The following is a 23523-nucleotide window of genomic DNA, read 5'->3' on the forward strand; positions in this document are numbered from 1 at the left end:
AAATATATCTTACAGACCATAACAGTAAAGAACTGATCACTTATTTATGTTTTTAATTAGATTTTATATATTTATTTCTTCAATATTATTTTTCATGTCAGTGTTAATGTCATGAGGCTGATGACTCCATGACACTTTCAATTTGACTCATTAGGATTTGAATAAGAACCAGATTTGTTCTTTGTCATTTCTGTCCAGTAAAACTATTAATCTATAAATCAATAGACAGGTCTATATAAAGATATAATCCATGTTTCTGTCTCCGTAGACACCTGTGAAAATAATTTCTATTCCCATGACTTTTTTGTTCTCTGGGAAATTATTTTTGATGATAAATACAGAAACAAGCAAAAAATCAAAACATCTACAATAGTGATAGTAATATTAATGATAAAATAATGGTCAGTGCAAAGAAGCCTGCAAATTCTTTGGTGGGGGCGGTGAGGGACCTGGATGAAGGCTAGGGGGGCACTGGCCCAAAAAAGGTTGAGAAACACTGATTTAGATGCTTCAGGGATGAAACAATTAATTGGATTAATGGTAACTAATGGATTACTCAAATAATTGTCAACTAATTTACTAATTGATTAATCGTTAATCAGTTATATCAGTATAGAAACTCTAAAAAAAGGTTAATCTTTTCACAGATTATCCATCGCATATTACTCTCATGACATGATGACAGTTTTAACAAATATGTAAAAGCATATTTGGAAAAAAAATTAAGAAAAAAATATTTCCAACTCTCTCTCCTTAGGAGAGTGCTGTCGACTCGAAGTTTCACAATGTGTTTGGTAATTTCTGCTGCCACTTGTCTGAGGAGCCTTTGTCCTTGTATTGTTATGGCCTCCTCCTGTCTGTTCACCTTCTTGAAGGCCAGCTCCACGCCCTGCAGGGCCGGATGGTTCTCCCAGCCTCCGCTCTTCTCCTGAGCATCGCTCAGCAGCTGCTGCGTTCTCTGCTGCAGACGGTTTCTTCTCTCCTCCAGATCCTCATCGCCTCCTTCAGACCAATCCTCTATTAAACTCTGTCCAGGCCAAAACTCTGGAAGCTGCAGAATGCATTTAGTTTATTCAGAAACATTTCTGTTGTAAAATCAAATTGAAATTTAATTTATCTTGTTGCGGCTGAGGAGTACCTGAAAAAGTCTGTGTGCCTCTGTAATCATGACGGATAGTCCCTGAGTGGCAGCGAGGTTCTCACTGAGGTCACGCTGGTCCGGTCGACCCAGACTGTACTTCCTGTGACCCGATCTACAGCAACAATACAGAACCTCAGTTCAATGTGGTTCTGGATCAAAGTTTGAAAACTTACATTAAAAATGCTTGGAAAGTGCTCAAATTTTACTGTTAGAAATGTGTATGAAGTGAACCTTAGCATTTCAACCAGAACCAGGATTTAAATTTGTACTTTGGAAAATGTTCATGTTGAATCTTGTTTATGTGAAGAAATTTCTGTTTAGTTTTTGTTGGTTTATCAGAGTTTCATCATGACAAGCAGCAGCTACACTACACCAGCTGGGAGGCAGCTGGTTAAATTAGTAAGGCACAAAATGGAAAGAGAGGAAGAGGTGGAGTTGAAAAACCAGGAAGGAAAACAAAGAGCTGGAAAAGGAGGTGATTAAAGGGTGAAGAGGAAATCAGATATGAGGAGAAGGATGAAGGTGGTAAGGGAAACAAATTCTGTTTGTTATATTTTTTCTGCAGTGCTTATACAATTCAAAGTATTACATAAAAAGTACAGAAAGAAAATGTAACAAGCCTTTTAATTTCAAAAGAACACATTAGGTTGCAATATATTTTTAATGTTCGAGTTTAAAAGCACTAATTTTATTAACGAAGAAATGAACCAACTCGACCCTAAAGCTGTTGAAACTAATAAAGGATACTCAACAGCTCCTTTATTGCCGTAATCCTTTAAAGGCATTAAAGGGTCTTAAATTTAACCCTTTAATGCTTTAATTTACAACGACTTGTACAAAATTACTTGTTTTTTCTGTAAATCAGATATGTAATTAATTAGAAATTATTCATTGAACATCGCATTTCAAATGGAAGTAAATTTAGGTATGATGCTAATTAGATCCAGGAGGCACTTATGGAATGAAACAGACTGTTCAATCTCAGTATAGTAATGGTTTTATTTATATTGCTATTAAACCATCATTACAGCTAAATACTGTACTGACCTGTAAGCTTTGATTCCATTTTACAACAACAAAATTTTTTTTTATGTGATTCATTTTTTCTTATTTCATATATTAGTTTTTGTAAACTAAAGTAATTATTTGATTCAAAGTTGAAAAATTAAAATACATGCACAAAATATTTTTATTTTTACAAATAAACTAAGTTTACACATTGCTTCTTAATACTAGTATTACTTTCATTCTTTAGTTGCCTAGTGTTGCTAAAAAGCTTTAAACCCAAAATTAGAAATAACTTTTAGAATTCTGGTCTGACATATAGAAGACATTAGTAAGCCTATAACCATTTTATTGCACAACCTAACTCACGATTAAAAAGTAATCTTTTGTAAAAATTTCCACCAGTGCCCCCTGCCATCCTCTGAATGCCCCCGTTGAGAAACGTTATTTTAGAGTTTGTTTTTCAGGGAAATTAAAACAGACATCAATATTTGAACACTAGGAAGCTGCTAACCTACTCACCACTATGTTGAGTCCAGTAAGTCTAACTGAATATCTGCATTTCACCCGTTAGTTCTCTGTTTCTATTATTCCCATTTTAGCTCAAAGACGATGACTGGCACATATTTCCTCTCATATCAGGGGGTGAAATTGAGGCCAGATGGAAATTTGTGAAGGTTATATAATTTTCTCTCTCGGTGTGAACTGAGCCAACAACTTTGTGTTTGAAGCACTGAGGTCAGTGCTGGATCTGGATCTGGTCCAGATTTGATACGGTTCATGGGAGTGGAACCACTCGGAAACAGAACCTCCTTCTGACGCAGCAGAAGCAGAAAAAAGAATCTGGTTTATGTCACTAATAAGAGCTAAAGGTGAAAATAAGCACTTTAAACAGTGAAAAAACAAAGATCCAAACAGGATGTTAGGCCTAAATAACAAAAATACTCTTTCTTTTGGATAGAATTAACTGATTAGTGCCTCACCAATTTGTAATTTAACATTTGTTTCAGATTCATATCACAGATGAATAATAATGAACTTAAGCTGAAAAATGAACATTTTGTTGACTTGAAAAAACTCTTGAGTTTCTCTCATCTTCTGTTTAATTTTAAGATAAACCTGAAGCAACAGCAAACAGCAGAGCTACTATAAAACTGTAGGAACTTATGTAACAGGACAATGTAGATCAGATCCCCCACACCCAAGAGGGGGCTCTCTGCAGACTCAAAGTGGGAATTTCTAAAGAGTAAGCACTGATTGGCTAGTTCCAGCAGCAGAAATATTTCAGAAATTTACAAAAATCCCCTTCGGTGACTGTTAAGAAGTTGGAAAAAAAATTGTTAAGAGTACAATTTCTTTATCTACAGACATGTTTAAATGACACTATTTTATGAATTATGTCGTTTTTAAAATCTTTAAATTATTATATTAGGGCCATACTAAAGAAAAAAATTATAAAAATAAAATTATGAGAACAAAGTCATAAAATTACTAAAATAAGTCATAATATTACATTACAATATTACAATATTTGAGTTGCTAATATAATTACTATTCTCGTAATTGTGTTTATTTTTTTGTTTTCTTAGTATGTCCCTAATTCTCCATCATAGTTTTTATTTACTTATGTCAGTTTCACATCTTTTCAGTAACCAAAAGGATTTAGTTTTTAATGTAATGGCAAAATATAAACATTCAGCCCTACTTATTTGTAAACATCTCTACCATTAGCTATTAAAACATTTATGTTGATGCTCTTATTTTGAAATTTAACCAGATGTTCTCTATTAAGAGAGGTGGAAGGAGACGTTATGGAGATGCTGCTAATGTCAGACCAGGTAACACAATCTGCCTGCTGAATTTAGTTTCTCGTGAAACTACATAAATAAAGGAAAGTCCGATGCCACAGAAGTAAGTTAGCAATATAAATATAAAATATAAAAAAAAAAATAAAAAAAAATCTGCACTGTGCACCAGGTTAAACAGTAGAACCGGTGTTCTGTTCTTTAAACCCAGCAGCTGTGGTCTTTGCTCACCTGTCTGTGTTGGACTCCCTCTTTATGGTGTTGAGGTGGAAGAGAGACGGCGCCAGACAGACGGCCACGTTGGTGGGGGTCATCTGATTCTCGTCCACACAGGCTGCGACGTCTCGCAGGAAGAACAGTAGTGTCCGCAGAGCCTCCCTGTTCTCATCAGGAAGGAGCAATATGGCCGCCTGAGCCGCAACCAGCTGCTGGTCCTTCGGAAAGTCTGGAAGTAAAACAGCTTTGATTTGTAAATGTACAAAGTTACTTGGTTTAATTTGTTTGTCACACACATATTTTTATATTTTTTAATCTAACAATAAACTAGGCATGCAAATTTAATAACCAAATAGTAAATAGATTTTTGCAGGAAAGGCATATGTAGCCAAACCTTTGTCTCCTTTATCTAATCAGACTGTTTGCTTTTTAAAAGCAAGTCATTGAGTCCTCAACATTTCTTGGGCTTTATTGATAAAAGTAGAAACACATTTGGTCTATCAAGAGCAGGATTTGGGAAAATACCTTCAATAGTTTAATACATTTTAAAAATAAGCAGATTTGGTTGCACCAAAGTGCTTTTCATTAAAGATCATTGGATAAAATATCCTTATTTACTATGAAATTAAAGAAAATTAACTAGAAGTGTTGCAATTAAAAGATAAACTAAAAATAGTTGCATAATCATTTTACTCAAATTAAAAGTAAATAGTCTCCATCTTCATAAACCTATTTACATGTGGAACAACTTCATAGTTTTCAAAGAAAAAGCAGGCTGGTTCAACAAAACCTTTCTGGAAAGCTGTTTTCTACTGTTGACCAAATTTGTTTTCTACCCTCATCTATGGTCATGAGCTTTGGGTCATGACCGAAAGATACACGAAAGATCACGGATACAAGCGGCCGAAATGGGTTTCCTCCGCAGGGTGGCTGGGCTCTCCCTTAGAGATASRGTGAGAAGCTCGGTCATCCGGGAGGGACTCAGAGTAGAGCCGCTGCTCCTCCACGTCAAGAGGAGCCAGTTGAGGTGGCTCGGGCATCTGGTCAGGATGCCTCCTGGACGCCTCTCTGGTGACGTGTTCTGGGCACGTCCCACCGGGAGGAAGCCTCAGGGGAGATCTAGGACACGCTGGAGGGACTATGTCTCTCGGCTGGCCTGGGAACGCCTTGGGATTTCCCCGGAGGAGCCGGAAGAAGTGGCTGGAGAGAGGGAAGTCTGGGCCTCCCTTCTGAAGCTGCTGCCCCCGCAACCCGATCGCGGATAAGTGGAAGAAAATGGATGGATGGATGGATGTTTTCTACTGGATGTAAGGCAAAACATAATATCCAATCTAGATTCGATATAATCCGATACGGGCATCATTCTTGGATGGATATTGGACCAAAACTGCCACCTTAGGCTGCACATTGCTGTTGATGGACACCTTATTCTGACAATGACTTTACTCGAGACATTTTTAACATTTTTTTTTTAATTTAGCAAATTAAAACAAATGTAAGAGCAGAGCTTGTTATAGAAGCCTGCTGTTATAAAGCAAGTTGTTTGCTACTCAGCATCATCTTTTTAGAGGAAGCAAAAAGTATTTGGAAATTTATTGATAACCCATTGCACTATGGGTGCAATGGGTTATCAATAACCTATCATAGCTGCAGCTATCCTATCAATAAGGATAGCTGCAGCTATCCTTATTGATGACTGATGCAAACAGTTCACATATCATACTGACAGCACCAATTTTGCCATCTGTGGTCAGTTATGCCAGATAATGGCTAAGTTAGCTAATTTGTGTGCTAGTATTGTATCTTCAGTTAACCAGAAAGTCCCACTGAAATCAGAAATCTCTTTTACAAGGGAGACCTGACCAAGACAAAAGCCACAGAAATAACATACTTAAATTGGGATCTAATGTTTATTATATACTGAGATCAACAATCCCAACTTATTTTACAAACACAGACAATGATCTCTACATTTAATCCTGTTTCACAGCAGAAAACACTTGTTTTTCAAAAACTGGACCTTATTCTTTTGCAACCTACATAAGTAAAACATTTGGTTCTCAACTAAAAAAGATCCAAAATAATAAAAAAGTCAAGTTAAAAACATTTCTGCTCACATTGGTAAATGTGGAGGAAGGTTTCACAGAGTTTGCTGGTGAATATGGGTTCAGGTAGGTCTCTGAAGTACTGCTTCACCATGTCGGCAACGTCGAAGGCTGACTGACCCTCGAACGAAAATCTGTCTGGATCCGACTCAATCATTTCACGCAGGTACTGGATACGAGACTTCACCCCAGGCTTCCGGAAAAGACCCAACTGACAGAAACAAAACATTCAAAAAACAACAAGAATGTTACTGTTTTAATTTGCACACTTCCATTAATGCACTCATTTTTCATTTTGTGCTTTTGATAACTTTGAACACATTTAGCTTCCCCTAAATTAATTCGTCCGAATGAATTCTAAAGTGTTAATTACTTGGCTGTTTTGCAAACTTTCATTAATAAAGTTTGACATCTGTGTTGAAGTTTCGGTTATCTAATGTTAATTCAAGTTGTTAGATGTTTATTTTGATGCTCTTATTTTGAAGGGGTTGAAGACTTTACACGGTGGTTCCGTTTCCTCTGCTTCTAGGGCTTCAACTAATGATTACCTTTGTCATTGATTAATCTATCAATTATTCTGATGACTAATTGGATAAAAGAAATCAGCACAGTTGTCATGTAACCCTTTTTTATACATTAGAAATATATTACAATATGCAAATAAATCTAATTCCCTTTTTAAAATAAGAAAATAAACATTTCATGGTCTTAAAAGCAATAACAGCATGAACTTTAATGAAGGCTTGATCAATGGATGCTGCTACAGCTAAAAACATACTTCTAACAATACTTCTAAGTTCAGCCCTTTCTAAATGACTTATCATGCAGTCAATACATAGTAGAGCTAATCTGCTGATCATTTTTTGGATCAATCAATTAATAATTGGAAAGCAAAATGTACTTAATTGGAATTTTTTAAAATGTTTTTTTATTTGCAGAATTTGAACTAGGCGAAGCTGAATCTAGGTCACTTGACTTTTGGGTGAAACATATTTACGGACAAAAGTTTTTGTTTCATCTTAAATGCAAAATGTAACTATTTTTTGTACATTTTTGGCTTAATTACTGTTCCTTTAGTAATCGGTAATTAACCGATTACTAAGTTAGTTGATTATTTCAAGAAACATACAGGAACAAAAAAACAGACAGTAGAGAACAAGTTATACAATATCTAAAAATTCTGAAATGTGTATGTTATGTCAAAGGTAAACTGATGCTTAAGGGTTGTAGTCCTTCATTAGATGTAATTTGAATTGAATTGTTTTCGCATCAGCTATTTGTGTTGGTGTGTTGCTTCAGCCAAACTGAGTTTTATGATTTGTGCTTTGAGGTTAGCGGTGCCCACTACTGGATTTGGCCCAGTTCTCCATTCTTTGTTCTGACAAAGCAATGGGAAAATAATTGAAGATGTTTTGCTAAAACAATATTACTCAAAGCTTTGTTGAAACTTTTTACTGGTCTTTGGTATTTACCTGGTCCAAACACTCAGTCTTCAGGTAGACCAGTGCTCTGAGGATGCAGGGAGGAAGTGGTTCTCCTGTCTGCTGGACACTGACGAGCAGAGGAACCCCAAACACCTGCCGACCTTTCACCTCTGCTGTCATCTTGGTCTTCGTCAGAGTTTTGGGAACAGTCCTGCAAAATCCAGAGGCCCCATTAGACCCTGTAATCCTCGGAGATGAATGAGAAAGCGATCCAACAGTGTGTACATGTGCACAGGGAAAAGTTATGGAAATTAATTGGGACTGAGAAGCTGTTAGGAAAATGATCTGGGAATTCGTAATCTCTTTAAGTCAAGTTTAAAAAAAAAGCTCGGCTTGGCAGCCTGTTGGATCCATTTCCTTTTGAAGGAAAAGCCAAAATAAATTTTTTTTTGGTTACATAACTCCCCAGTGATCTCTGAGACGTGTGTGTTGCTCTAATCACCACTGGAGGAAAAACATGGACATTTATCAAAGAGACTACAATTTTTGAATGCCTTCATGGATTTGGGCAGATCTGGTCCACTTTTCCGCTGGTGAGTATTCCCCAAGGCTTCCTAAATTATTAATAAAAAACACACCATTATGATTTGCTAAAACAACCCAAAAGAAAAAAAAATTCTTCTGTTGTCAGCTCTTTCTCCAAAGCACCGTCTCTCTTTTACTCCCACCGGTTCTTCTATGACATCCAAGAGTGGCTCTCGGAAACAAATGAGCTATTCCAAGGAAAAGTGCCTCAGAGTGCCACGCTTTGTCCCAATCAGCAGTTAATTGCTGAATTTTTAATCATTAAGTTCTCACTTTGGGATCTGTGATTACGCTGAAATGATAACACTTGAATAGATTGTTCAACCATTGAGATTTCTCCCCCCCCCTCCTTTTCTGCAGGAACATTAAGCTAAAGAGTGCTGAAGGGACACTTTTATTATTAATGTTTTCATTTTCCACTTTAATTACTTTTAGATTCAACTGTCATTTAATTGAAGTCCAAAAATTAGAAGTATACCTATAAATCTCCTGCTTGTTGATATAAAAAATGCAATTAACTTAACTTCCTGTCTTTAAGCAAACAAAGGGAGAATGCTTGTTTACTATATCTTCCATGTCTTTTGGATTTCTATAGATTAAAATAGATAAAGAGTTCTAGAAACCAAAAAAATCACCAAAAATGTTAATATTGCTATGTGGGATTATAAAAAGCCTTTTTATTTTTGCAATCTTGGTGAACATCAAGATAATCTAAATATTATAAATTAAAACTGAAACCTCAGCAGCTGTAACCCTTTAGGTCAGTTAGCAGTTTCCAGCTATTTGTGGTGCAGCTGTGGCCACTTGTGAATATGTGAAGTCTGATGTAGTTTTATAACTTAGTCTAGATTTCTCTTCTATATCTACATGGTGGATAGAATGGATTAAATTAAACTGACAATGGGAAACTGTTTACTTACTTTTTTTTTTTCCAAAAGATTCAAAATGCTAACATTTTCTTTGAAACTTATCCAGGTGGAAAGTTGTAAAACATGAACAAAATATCTTTGTCTGTTTTCAGTCTGTGCTCACCTTATATAAAGAGCAGCAGGGGTTTGAAATTATGTGCGAGTGTACTGAATGTGGTCATGGAGTTTATAAATAAATATTTCACCATTAAACTGCCAAGACTTTGTTAGGTTTAACATAGATAGCATGCTAACTAGCAAGAAATTAGCTTATTTTGGCTAAAACTTATTAAAGCATCATATTCTGATTGCTTAAATTTGTCTTCTATCCCATTTTTTTAAGTCTTAGCGTAAATATGTAGGAACTATGATAGTTGTAATTTTCACATTTTTTAGATAGCTTACCTGCAATTTCCAATCCCCATGCTAACTAAGCTAGGCCAATGTCTACAAAAAAGCATTATAATCCACATATTTACCTTAGTTTTATAAAAATCCTCTATGTTTTTTTCCACACATAATTCATATTTAAATTTAGACTTATTGGCTGGTTAATTTATTATGAGAATTCTTTTGCCACATGTAATGACTTTTTTTTTCATAATTTTGGATTCTCCTACTATAGGGATAAAAATGGAGATGTTGGAACATTTTCATGTAATCCATTTTGAGACACAGGAATATAGTGTTCAAATTTTATGTGAGGAAAAATAGGTTTTACTTTGTTGTACCTGTAAAAACCTGCTGTTTTGCTCTATAAATTGTTCCTTAATGTCTTCTTTAGAGGACATGATTTCTCTAAAAGCCTCATTATGTAATAAAGTCCATCCATCCATTTTCTTTCACCCTTGTCCCTCAGTGGGGTCGGGAGGGTTGCTGGTGCCCATCTCCAGCTAACGTTCCGGGCGAGAGGCGGATGTAATAAAGTCAATAATATAAAACAGAAGTGATGTAAAGGAGCCAAATCATTAGTATTTTTCTGACTTTTTCCTCCATCTCCTTCCAAACACACGTCTGATCCTGAAAATTAAAGACGAATATCTATGAGGAGTAATTTCAGGAGGAGTTTCTGTTTAAATGCTCTTTCCCATATTGAGCTTTATCTCATTGAGCGTAACACTGTGTACAAAAATCTAATTGGTTTTCCTCTAAAGCATAAAGTAAGCAGGTTGTGTCCAGAAATACACAAGTGTTCTTCAAAGCAAACATGTAGAGTTTCTGGATGTTTATTTAATATTAATAAGAATGAATTTGTCTTTATTGTGTAGGACGCAAAACACAAATCTCATTAAGACCATAAATTGTCACTTTAGTGCAGAATTATGGAGTGAAAATAGTCTCAAAATATCTGTGCGTGTGTAAAATGATTTGTGTGTGTGTAAAATGTTTTATCCATGCGTAACAGGATTTGTGCGTGTGTAAAAATATTTGTGTGTGTGTAAAAATATCTATGTGTGTGTAATACTCGATTTGTAAAACTTAAAAGTAAAATAAACCTTCTCCTACGCCTATACATGTTGAAAAAGTACACACAAATCACCTGGTACACACACACAAAACTGCATTTACATACAAATCCGGTTATGAGTGCACAACTATTTTTGAGACTCATTTCACGCTTCGGGGAAGCTCCCAGATTTGTGTGTAGATGGTGCGTTTACATGCTAGTAAAAGCTGGGACATCTGAGTTTTGTAAAAGATGTAAAAATGTTTCATGGTGACACATCCTCCAGATTCTTTAGATTAAATTGTGTTTCTGTCTGGACCCCATTTCATTGACCCTTAAACAAATATATACCTCGTCTGCTGTTCCTGTTTGTCTTCATTTCATGTTGACTAATGTAGATGGTAAAATATATTCAGATGTTTTAGATTTTCACAAGCAGTAAATTTCTTTCTCAATTGATATTTTGACACAATTGACAGCTAATAAACACATAAAGAAAATAAATATTTTATGCATTTATAGCACCACTGCAAAAATAGCCTTTACAGCAAAACATTTAATGTAAAACATTTGATAAACATAAAAAGAAAAAATTCTACATACATTGTGATGATTCAAGTAATGTTCTCACAGTCAGGTCTGTCAGTGCATCAGCTGATCAGGAAAATCAACATAATTTTTCTAACACTAACTGTCTATTTGTACTTTTCTCTGCATCTTCAGACAATCAGCAGCTGAGATTCAAGGAGGTTCAACACCAAAACCTGAAGTTTTAAACTGAGCCGTCGACTGAACCAAGAAGCCTTTCAAACTACAGTAGTTAACCTGCTCTGTTGGTAGATGTTATGGTGTCTCCTCAATCTGCCTTGGTCTTCTTTGAATACACATCTTTTTGGTGTTTTCTTTTAATTGATTATAGTCAATGTTTCAACATCCATGTAAGTTTTAAGACATTTCACTGTTAACTTTAGGTAGCTGTGAATCCACCCGTGTTAATCTGAACTTATTTTGTTAAAGATTCAACAGATTTGTTGCAATCTTAAATATTTAATCTGTCCTCTGTCCATTAAAGTTAATTCAGGAAATACTTTTGTCATCTTCTTTCTACAGTATAAATTGAATGATGCCTCTATTAAAATCATATATTTGTGACATCAAACTTTTTTTCTGTCATAAAGCAGTGGTCAAACTATGGCTAAATATTTGTAATTTACTTTCAACAAATGTAAACCAAAATGATTTTAAAGTAAAGACACTATGTAAACTCCTCATGTTTGCCTGGCTATTTTTCCAGCCAGCGTACCATTCCGCCACCCAGTGGTCCTTTTTCAGACCACTTAGTCTCCTGTACCGTTCAAAAACGCACAATATGTCTATAAATAATTTAAGGATATTATAAGGAAGTGCTGAGATCTACCGTTTTCCAGCGAACTAGCGTATTTGCCACTTCCGCACAAGCATAGTGAGAAACGTTCAGAGGATAAAAACATTAGACTCCGAGCAAAACTCAGATGTCCCAGCTTTTACTAGCATGTAAACGCACCATCTACACACAAATCTGGGAGCTTCCCCGAAGCGTGAAATGAGTCTCAAAAATAGTTGTGCACTCGTAACCGGATTTGTATGTAAATGCAGTTTTGTGTATGTGTACCAGGTGATTTGTGTGTACTTTTTCAACATGTATAGGCGTAGGAGAAGGTTTATTTTATTTTTAAGTTTTACAAATTGAGTATTACACACACATAGATATTTTTACACACACACAAATCTTTTTACACACGCACAAATCCTGTTACGCACAGACAAAACATTTTACACACACAAATTATTTTACACACACAAATCTTTTTACACACACACAGATATTTTGAGACTATTTTCACTCCATACAGAATAAACGGGAGAGAAGTGATGTGAGCTCTGGAAGTTTTTTATTAAAATAAACATGAATTTCTCTCCCCAATGTTTCATCCTTTATCACTTTGCCATTTTGCTTTCATCATATGTACATAATTTGTTCATTTCTGTTTATTTTTATGAATAAAAGCAGAGGAAGCCTCAAAATAAAGTTAATCAGCAAATGAGAGTACTGCAAAAAATAAAATTGAAAATGTTAAGTTGTGACCTACATGATTTTAGGAAAGACTCCTGACTTGACATTATACAGTGCCACAGAATATTACTTTTTGCCTTTTTGACACACTTAAATGTACAATTTTAAATACAGAAAGCTGTTTTCAAATTATGGTTTTACAAAGAGGAAAAAAAAGATCAAAATGAACCTGGAACCATGTGCAAAAATCATGACTCAAACTGTGATTTAACACCTTTGTGGAGCCAAGTTCAGTTTCACTCAGTACTACTAGACTAATTCCTCAAGGATGTGTACAGCCAAGAAATCCCTTAAACATAACATGTCTGACAGCATGAAGTAGGTTAAAGATCTCCAAAAGCAACACGTCGGGACTCAAAACTCAGGTTAGGTTTCTAGACTTGAACGTGAGAAAGGTCTGGACTGCAAAAGTGAAACAATGAGATGGCAAAAAATAAAGAAACCATAAAGTTGTGGAGTGAAAGCAGCAGTAGTTGGAGGTAAAGAGCAACGCAAAGGCTGTCAGGCTTCAACCGTCCTGCTTTTCATTCGCTTTGAGCCACATGCCGTGTAGCGCCACACTAGGATGAGGGTCTTTTGCATGGATTTGTGAGTGGCACCTACTGTGGAAAGTTGAGTAAAGTTTTTACTTCTCTAGCATTGGTGCAGGCGCTGTCAAAACAAGACTGACTGATGGACGGCAGCTGCCGCTCAAAACATCACCCACATCTCACTCTGACAACATAACGGTAAAATACAGAACACCGCTGGGCAGAGAGTAATTCAGTACTGCTGTTTCATACAACAGCAGCATCCACATAATAATGAGCGAATGCTACACAGCCCATAGACACACAATGTTGAGAGTTTAACATCTTCTGTAACATTTCCAATGGATTCCTGTAGCATCAATTCTCAAATATTTCATAATACTTAAAGGCATTTATTCAAAACAGAAAAGCAACAACTATTCTTATTGCTGCTAAACCAAGCAGGCAGAGTTATGACAATAAAAACAAAACTTACAATAGTGAACAGTAAGATAATTGACCATTCCTAGTTTGAAAGGTTATTGGCCCAATAATGTGTTTATAAAAGAATTTTAGGAGTCAATAAAAGTCTATGAATAGACTTATTATAAATGCTTGGTTATAAAAAGACAAATACTTTGTGTTGTACTTAACTTTTTCCATTGTGAGAAAATTATGCCAATAATAATTTTACCCTCCTTACATAAAGTCCATCTGAATCAACCACCTGTGTTGGGCAGGACAAAGTCTCGAACTGCAGTTGGGAGCCACAAAAAATAAATAAAAGAATACAAATGGTTGACACGCTTTAAAGGGGAAGTATAATCAACTATTTTTGAGTGTTACATCATGATGTAACGTTATTCCCTCATCAAAAAGGGATCAATGGTTGCATTGATTCTTTCATGCATGTTTGAGAAATCCTTTAATCTCCATGGCAACAATTTAGCTGGGTAAAACTCCTGGGAGGACCTCTCCCCCTAGAGCTCCCCTTCAAGATGCAGCTCCGTTTTTCGGAGCAGCAGTTCCCAAGCTTCACAGAACAGCCATCCCCTGCTCCTTCAGACTAGCCAGCAGTAATTAGCAAACACCCGGTGGAACAGCACATCTGCTGAGCGCATTGTAGGAGCTATTTCACAGTGAAATGCTCGTAAAAACATTGTTAAAGGCTTAATGATGACTTCCTGAAGGTGGAGTTTAACAAAGAAGGACAAAGGTCCCATTTCAAAATATTACATCAGGAAGTAAATTTATTTTAAGTAATATTTTATATATACAGCATTTGTAAAATAACTGATGGTAACATAATTACTTGATAATACTATAAAATGGCACCATGTGCCTGGAAAACAGATAATACTGCCCCTTTAACTTCAGCTAAATGTGTAAAGTTGGATAAACTGACATCTCCAAGTTTGTTCTTCAACATTAAAATTGGTTCCTGTTCTGGTTCCTGTTCTGGTTGTGTTCCTCTTTGAACTCTTTGTTATTTGTTTGACTCTTGTCGATATTTTTCTCTCCCCTGAGTTGCACTCGCCTCAGAATTTCAATCAGCTGCCCCCACCACCTGCCAGGTGTGAAATAAAACATTTCTCACAGCTGCCACGTGCAAAATTTCATGAATCAGAACAGCTCCAGCTCAGGCACATGGAAAGCAGTTTCTTCTTCTTCTTGATGTTCTGTTTTTTTTTTCTAACCCCGGCACCTGAGTTATGAATAATGAATGACTGTCTGCCTGAAATATTTACCCTCCCACCCGCCCACCTGCCCTCCTTCACACAGTTGTTTGCTTGAAGAAGTTTCTCCACACAGCTGTGGGTCTCAAACACCAACCTGCCAACTCCACCCCCCCACCATTTGTTTTTCCATGCATGAAATCCCCCACCACGCCTTATCGGGCCTTACCAGCTCCATCCCTGCTTGCTGGACGGGGAATATTTGTCCATCAGTGCGGTGAGTTTGAGCAGAGACAGCTTCTGGAGCCGGAGGATCTGGGAGACGGACCGGATCTCCAGACCCGGACTGGAGGTCAGGGAGGCCCGGTTCTGCTGTCTGGACCGGCTCACCCTGTGGGACACACAGCATGGCTCTCAGACCAGTTAGGAACAGTTCAGGCTTGTTCAGATTCAGATGGCTGCAGGAGATCTTTCCTGCCAACAGCCATCACCTTCAATAACTCTCTGAAGAATCTAAATAAATGAGTTGTAACATTTAATTTTCCTTTGGGATTAATAAAGTATTTTTTAATTTGAATTAACAGTTGTAAAATTAAACACAACTGAAATGCACAACATTATGGAATTAATGTAAAAAAAAACATGTACCAGACATGTCAAGATTGCACATGAAACCCTGTATATTGCCAAATTTGTCTTAAAATATGTTAAAATATAATCCTGTTAAAGAAACCGCCGAGCTGAGACCACAGTTAAAAGGGGAGGAGCTGTCAGTGGTTGCTATGGTAATCATCAATTGTGAAGACCAGCATAATATAATTTATATCGCAACAGTAAAAGTCATGAGAAAATACGTTTTTGACTAAACCAAATGAATTTCAAGAAAAAATATTTTTGACAAGCTTCATGTCTATAATAGTAGATATTAAGTTTATTTTATTTAAATGTTATTAATATAAGTATTAATAAAAACAGCAAGATTTCTTAAAATAAAAACTAAAGTGTTTTTCCCAAGACTGAGTAAAACAGTTCAGTTTTGTAGTTTTTTTTTGGTGCCTTTCTGTTCATTAGGAACCAGAGCTCTTCAGTTTGTTTGGGTTCATTTATTGTCTTTTATTTAATGCAAAGTGCCAGAAGCTGAACTGATGTTAACCAGCAACTTGATTTTCTCTCTTGTTAGAATAAAAACGTGATGAGAGTGATGTCAACCAACTGGAAGTCAATCAACAAAGAAGGGAAAGAACCAGGACTGACAGTATGTTTGTACTGAAGATCAATTAACCTGCATTTAGCCACGATCTTGGCTTCATTGACTTCTTCTTCAAATGTAAATTAATGAGATTCTTCAAATCTCATAAATTCTTCAATTATTGAAGTATTAGTTGAAAAATTAATGAAGCAAATAAGTTTTTTAGAGTCTGTATACTCCAGTTAATGATTAATCGATTACTAAATGAGTTAACAATTATTTGAAGAACCAGATTAATCATGATTCTATAGATACTAAAGTAACCTGGATGTGATTTTTCAGTAAATCCAGATGGATTTTTTCAGATTAAACTCACCTCCTATTGGGTTGTCGTGATCCACTCATCTCCGACCCATCAGTTACTTTCTTAGAGCAGTCCTCTTCCTCTCCTTCCTCCTCCTCTGGAAGCTGCACCTCCAGGTGGATGTGGCTGGGAGAGGCGGGGCAGGGGGATCCGTGGGCTGGTGAGTCATGTGAGGAAGAGGAGGAACCTCTCTGACAATCGTCCTCCGAGATATTTTCCGACCAGGAGACAACAAGCTGTTGGAGGTCGTTGATTCGCTCCAGAACGCCATCAAGAGCAGAGAAAACATCTTCACCTGCCAGCAGCGGACTCACCTGTGAGAAAGCAGGTTTGAATTATTTCCCATCAATGTGCTTGGGGGAAATAAAAGGAATATCCTGAAACCTCAGTAATATTTCATAACCGCTCTCTCCTCCCACTGCTGCCAAATTTTTATCAAGCATCCTTCCAAGCGGCTTCTTTCATAATTCAGAAACCCATTTGAAGAGATTGATGAAAGTTGTCAGGAAGAAAAAGCTCCCAACTCCGTAAGGAGTCAAATTTAGCTGAGTCAATATCCATGATTGAATTACTGCAGTTAGTGTAGAGTTTCATTTAAGGGGTTTATTTAAAAACGCAGCACGAGAGTCAAAGGGTGGAAAAGTATCTTCTTGCTTCACTTCATTCGTTCCAGATCCGAATGGAGACCTGATCTCATATTTATCAGAGATCAGCACGGAAAATTTACCCTAGATCTCCAACTGTGAGGAAGCTCAAAGATCCAAGAGATTCGTCTGGGTAATTAGTTTGTTGGAATGCCATTATATGGTCCAAAGAAGGTCAAATATTATGTTAATAACTCACTTAAACTGAAAGTCTTTGTTATTAGAAATGGGAAAGGGGAAATAATCTAATAAAGTCGTTTTTTTTTTAAAATAATACATTATTTTTTCCAAGAAAATCACTCAAATCTGCTGCTTCTTGTTGGATTTGTTGCCCAAAAGTAAGCTCATTTAACACGACCAGACCTGGGCCCATTTGTGGCCCCTGGACTGATTTTGTGCGCCTGTGCCCCATATCACAATTCAAAAATAAATTAAATAAATTACACCTTTTAAATTAATATCTACTTATGTGCACCCAATCCGCTTTTAAGTTCTGTATTAAAACTTGACTAAGCACAGCAAGTGTTTTCAAATGAAGACTGATCTCAATCCTGTTTTTATTGCTGAGAACAGATATAATATCTTTTCATTTTTCTTCAATGAACTCCAAAAGAAGAAGCAAACTGGTTTCCGTTCATTTAACAAGGAAAACATGCAAAAATCATTTATATTGTTTTGTGCGTTCCCTGCCTCTGCCCTCAAGAAAAGGTGGGAATAACCATAGCAACCAATGATTCTGGAATTCCAGAGTCTCTAGTTCTTTCATGACTCTGCAGATTTTTGTTCTAATGGTGCCTTCACGCCAAATGCATTACATGCCTCAAAAACGCTTCAAGTTCAATGCATGTGCACTTTGAATGCAGATGCTTAACATTTTGCTCTAGACCTAGTGTTTCGCACATCCGGTTTACATTCAAAGCCTATGTGGAGGCACATCGAGGGCGCTTCAAATGGGTCAGCTCTAGTCGTCGCTTTCCGCTGAACACTCAAAACACTCCAAATGGTTCAAATCACGCTGTGCTAGATGCTTAAAATGCGGCTCTATGGCCCTTGACGCGCCTCCACATAGACTTTTGAATGTAAACCAGATGTGCGAAACGCTCAAAACGCGTTTAGTTTATTCCAGTGGTCCCCAAACTACGGCCCGCGGGCCGAATCCGGCCCGCCTCCACATTTGGTCCGGCCCCCTGAACAATACCAGAGAGCATTCAGATTTTTTTTCATATATTGTATTTTCCGGTTTATATGTGGATTTTTCTTCAACCACCAGGGGGCTCTTTAGCAGGAAGCGTGTCCTGTAAACTGTGGGTGTTTTGTTTTGCATGGCGCATTGCTGCCATCTGTTGGACCTTTAGGGAAATGCTTGACTTTTATGTTATTTAATCAGTACGGTTGTTTGCTAGCGGTAGAGCAGATGAACACACGTGTTTGTTATGAACGCCACATTCCAGGTCGAATTCTTCGAAGCCTGTAAGTAGCAGCTTATACTTCAAAACGAGCCTTTATGTTAACATATGAGGAAAACATATGTAAAAGTTACTTTCCCTCAATGGAAGTCAGTCTAGTCAGTCCCAGTGACCATTTCACTAACGTTTTTGCCCATGTGCTTTCTGGGTAAAAATCAATCGAGAAACTCCCCCCCCCCTTAACAATTTCCGGCAGCACAGGTGATAAACGTGTAACACTTTTTCTGTTAGAAACTGACTCCGGCCCCCCACCAGAGAAGGGAAAAGTTATGTGGCCCTCACAGGAAAAAGTTTGAGGACCACTGGTTTATTCCATCATGGCTGACAAAATTCTTCAAAATATCTAAATTATCCACAATTATTTGTTAAATTTCAACTTTTTGAAACTCTGAGACCCACCTCTGATTCCTCACTGATTCTGTCCGCGTCACTTCCGCTTCCACCACCTTCCCTCTCAGAGAGCTGTGCACCATGAGGCACGTTGTCATAGACACTGAGCCGGTGATCCAGCGTGCCGGTACGTCCTGAGGACGTCGACGAAGACGCTGGACTTTGGTCTCCACCAGCTAGAGACGATCCGCCACGTCTGCTCCCGTGCCGCGCCTGGTAGCCATGGAAACTGCCGGTCCGCCAGTTGACAGAGTTGCTGTCGATGATTGGGGAGAGAATGTGTTTGTGGGCGAGGGAGGTGGGGAAAGTCCCTGGTTTGTGTCCATGGGGGACCTGGAAGACCAGTCTCTCATGGCTGCTGCTGTTATTGTTGTTGACCTGGTTCTTGAAGACCTGAGAGGGTCCAAAAGAGAATTCAGAAGGATTGTGAATCAAATGAATCTCCTGGTGCCATGTTTGATTCTTAACAGGAAGTTGTGGTGGTTTTATAGAATTGTGATGGGCTGGTTTTAGATGTGAAATTCCTTTAGACATACAGTTCAGACATACAGTAGTTCGCGCAAGTCTGAACCGGGAGGGATCTGCGCCACTAAACCGCCATTTTGGTAGGCAAGCGCAGCGCAAAGCATAGATTAACCATGACTTCAAGACCAACAAGATTAAGATTAAGGACCATGGGAGATTGGGCATTCGCTGTTGCTGCCCCCCCGTCTCTGGGACTCTCTCCCGGATTATTTGAAAGCTCCACAACCACTGGATGACTTCAAAAGAGGCTTAAAGACTTTTTTATTTAAGCAAGCCTACTCCTCCACATGATTTTTATGATGTTGATTTTATCTACGATTTTAGTTGCACTATGTAGCACTTTGAGATTTTTTCTAATGAAAAGTGCGGTACATATTACATTGGTTATTATTATTATTATTATTATTATTATTATTATTATTATTATTATTATTATTAACAAAAAGAAAGTATACTGACACTCTTGACCAAGGTGTCAAGAGTGTCTGTTCAATGTTTCAACAGATTTGTACCGGACCTACAAACTCTCCATGTGAATAAAGTTCTAGCAGAGTAAGTACATGTAGTAAAATACATGTAGGCTACATGAGACTGTGCTCTGGCAGCTGAAGGAGGAACAGCTCATCCTGCTCTCTCTTGTCGTCTTATAAACTTTGCCTGTGAGTTATTTTTAAAGTCACAGTTTTTAAAGTTGCAGTTTTTATAGTTATATTTACATTATCGACACTATAACTGGATTACTTCAAACCTAAGGACTGGGGGATTTTCTTACTTTTATTTTTACCTTACTTTTCTTCACCTCCAAGTTGAACCAGGGCAAAATCCCTCCGTTCAACCCCAAGGACATTAGCATTATTATACAACTTCAGTTTTTAGAAATAAAGATTCAACAGATGGAGGTGAACTTTGAGATCAACGCTACCTGTGGAAATGAAACAACTCTTCCTCAAATCAATGGAGAGGTCTAAAGCTACTTTAGAATGGATGTGCAAACAAAAGAAACAAAACAAATACATGAAAAATGACACAGTTTCAACTACTTAATTATAAAACCTTAGAAGAAATTATAAATCTAGTAAGTTCCTGCTGTCTGGATGCCCTACCCAGACATTTCTTTAAGAAAGTCCTGCCTGTCGTTGCTAATGATCTGATCCAAATAGTAACTCATCGCTCTCATCAGGTGTTTTCCCCCAGGCTTTGAAAACAGCAGTTATCAAACCATTGATAAAAAATAACAATCTGGACACATCACTACTGCAGAATTACAGGCTGATCTCCAACCTCCCAGTCATCAGCAAAATCATTGAAAAAGCTGTTTTTAAACAATTAAATAGCTTCCTAACAATAACCAACCGCTTTGACTCCTTCCAGTCTGGTTTCCGGTCTCACCACAGCATGAAGACTGCCCTTGTAAAAGTGTTCAATGACATCCATATAAATACAGACTGTGGGAGTGCTAGTTCTGTTGGACCTCAGTGCAGCGTTCGACACTGTTGACGACGACATTTTACTGAATCAACTGGAGAGTTGGGTCGGACTCTTTGTCCAGTGCTCAACTGGTTTGAATCTTACATAAAGAACAGGGATTTCTTTATTTCAATTGGAAATCTCTCATAAAAGAAGTCAAAGATTACAATCCTAGGACCCCTCTTATTCAATATTTATATGCAGGTGATACACAGTTCTACGTTACAATGTCACCAGGTGACTGTGACTGTGACTGAAGAACCCATCCAATCACAGATAAATGTGTGGCTGTGCCAAAACGTTCTCCAGCTGAACAGAAACAAAACTGAAGTTATTATCTTTGGGCCTAAAGAGGAGTGATCTATAGTCAACGTACAGCTTCAGATATTACAACTAAAACCTAGCGATCAGGCCCGAGACCTGGGAGTAGTGATGGACTCTGACCTGAACCTTAAGAGCCACATAAAAACAGTTAGCACCACAATACTTAAAGGTATGCTGTTGTTGTACCAGCCGTCTAGACCCCTCAGGTTCTAGTTCTGGTCTGCTCTGCATCCCCAGAACCAGAACAAAATGAGGAGAAGCAGCATTCAGCTTCTATGCACTACAAATTTGGAACAAACTTCCAGAAAACTGTAAAACAGCTGAAACACTGATTGATTACCCCGTGTGTATTTAATCTCACCTGATGTCTGTGTTCTTCGTCGGATCCTTGTCGTGTGTTGCCTGTTTCCCTGTGCCATCAGTTCTAGATGTTCCTCGTGCTTAGTGATGGGTAAATGAGGCGTAATGAGGCGTTTCGACTCGTAGCAACCCTGTATTGATACTGTGTCGATACTGTGTCACTCAATACTGACACCTGCTGGACATTAAAAATTCCTACAGGCAACGTAGTGATTTGATGACAAAGTCTATACAATAAGATGTAAGTCTTTGTATTTTATTGAATATTATATGTTGTATTATGTCATATCTTCAGTTACATTTAAAATATATTTGATGTACAGTCAATAAAGAATGTGAACATGTACCATAAAGTGAAAATTTAAGTGAATGTGTTTGGAATGAGGATGCCTGGAGTGTTTTTTCCCCACATAATTTTATTAAAAAAAAGTTTTTACAACCTTTTGAAATTTAGCCTGTTGCGCTTTTTTGACAAAACTTCTGCCGTGGAAAAAAAATTAAGTAAACTCTACATTTACAGCAAACCCTTGTTTTTCTTAGGGGTTGCGTCCTGAAAATAACCCGTGAGGCGAAATCCGTGAAGTAGTTACCTTTATTTTTTACAGTTATTACACGGCATAAATAAATACTCTACATTGAAACCAAAGAACAAAACCTGTTTTCAGGTCAGCGGATGTGCGTGTGCATCAATCGGGCATTAATGTGATCCGCAGTCATGGCATTACAGCGTTTCCTCCAATATGCGTTGCGAGATTCACAGCTGTATCTACAGCAGAGCGACGGATCTCATCAAACGAGCCTCCGGTCGGGTTCTGCTGCCTCTGGCCACAATTTTTTTTTTCTCCAGCAGACATTGAAAGTTTCAGTTTCCATCTCCTGAGTGGCCAATCTGTATTAAACACTGTAACGTTATTGGCACTCATGTAGCGCGGAGAATGTTTTTACCAATCATATGGTCAATTATTGACGAAGAACACTGTGGAAAAAAAATGCACAAAAAAATCTGCGAAGCAGCGATACCGTGAAAAGTGAACCGCGTTACAGTGAGGGTTCACTGTATATGAAATAATTTATAAAAAGCAACTGAGTAATTTGTAGAATGCTGTATATCTGAGTTTATCTGGGTGAATCTGAGACTTCATTCTCATGCCTGGCCTCATAATGCCTCAGTATTGAAAAGGTGGATTTATTTAAATAAGACAGTTTAGTTAAACATATGCGACACTTAACCCGCAGAACATAATATAAAAGTAAACTAAAAGTCAGTTTCAGCTGAATTTGGGTTCAGATAGATTAAGTAGAAACTGACAAGAACCGGATGAAACGACAAAAATGAAAACAAATTTATTTTCCAATATAAGATCAAAATAGTCCCACACTGCAGAAACATTTCCTTTGAAGCTGCTCCATAGATGACAATGTAAAAGATCAAAAATTTGTTTGGCAAATGCTTTTGACAAATTCGCTTCCTTATAAACACAGTTTGGCATCCAGTTTCATTTCGAAACAGTTCCTGTATTGGTCACGTGACTTGCTGAAACCAATACGCGCACCGACATGGGTGTTGGTCTATGGGCTTGATGCATGCGCCGACGCATCGGTGTTGCTGGACCCATCACTACTCGTTGTCCTGTGCCTTGGAAATTATCATTAAACTCATCATTTTTCACCACATCCTGGGTCTACCTGCGTCCACGTCTTCACCACAACCAACCCATTTTCTGACAGAAGGATCCGACCAACACTGGTGAAGAAATTTTTTTTTTTTTTTTACATCATGGACGCCAGGACTAACCCTTGGTGGGGAACGCGGCTAGTGCTCTGCCCACCAGGGGTTGGCCCCTGGGCACCGACGTCACC

The 23523-nt window shown here is 37.6% G+C and overlaps 1 protein-coding gene across 3 annotated transcripts in view; it reads right to left on the reverse strand.

Moving 5' to 3' along the window:
* Positions 1 to 23523, reverse strand: part of LOC103476244 (rho GTPase-activating protein 7) — a 114511-nt gene that overhangs the window by 7158 nt on the left and 83830 nt on the right. For all 3 annotated transcript variants that reach the window (XM_008428442.2, XM_008428445.2, XM_008428444.2), the window contains exons 7-14: positions 18997 to 19380; positions 16500 to 16801; positions 15164 to 15325; positions 7745 to 7907; positions 6285 to 6483; positions 4183 to 4396; positions 1139 to 1253; positions 866 to 1051 (exon numbers count right to left, since the gene is read on the reverse strand). In XM_008428442.2, the coding sequence (XP_008426664.1) occupies positions 866 to 1051; positions 1139 to 1253; positions 4183 to 4396; positions 6285 to 6483; positions 7745 to 7907; positions 15164 to 15325; positions 16500 to 16801; positions 18997 to 19380 (1725 nt within the window). The remainder of the gene's footprint in view (positions 1 to 865; positions 1052 to 1138; positions 1254 to 4182; positions 4397 to 6284; positions 6484 to 7744; positions 7908 to 15163; positions 15326 to 16499; positions 16802 to 18996; positions 19381 to 23523) is intronic.

This window comes from Poecilia reticulata, linkage group LG14 (genome assembly GCF_000633615.1).
Source record: "Poecilia reticulata strain Guanapo linkage group LG14, Guppy_female_1.0+MT, whole genome shotgun sequence".
NCBI lineage: Eukaryota > Metazoa > Chordata > Actinopteri > Cyprinodontiformes > Poeciliidae > Poecilia > Poecilia reticulata.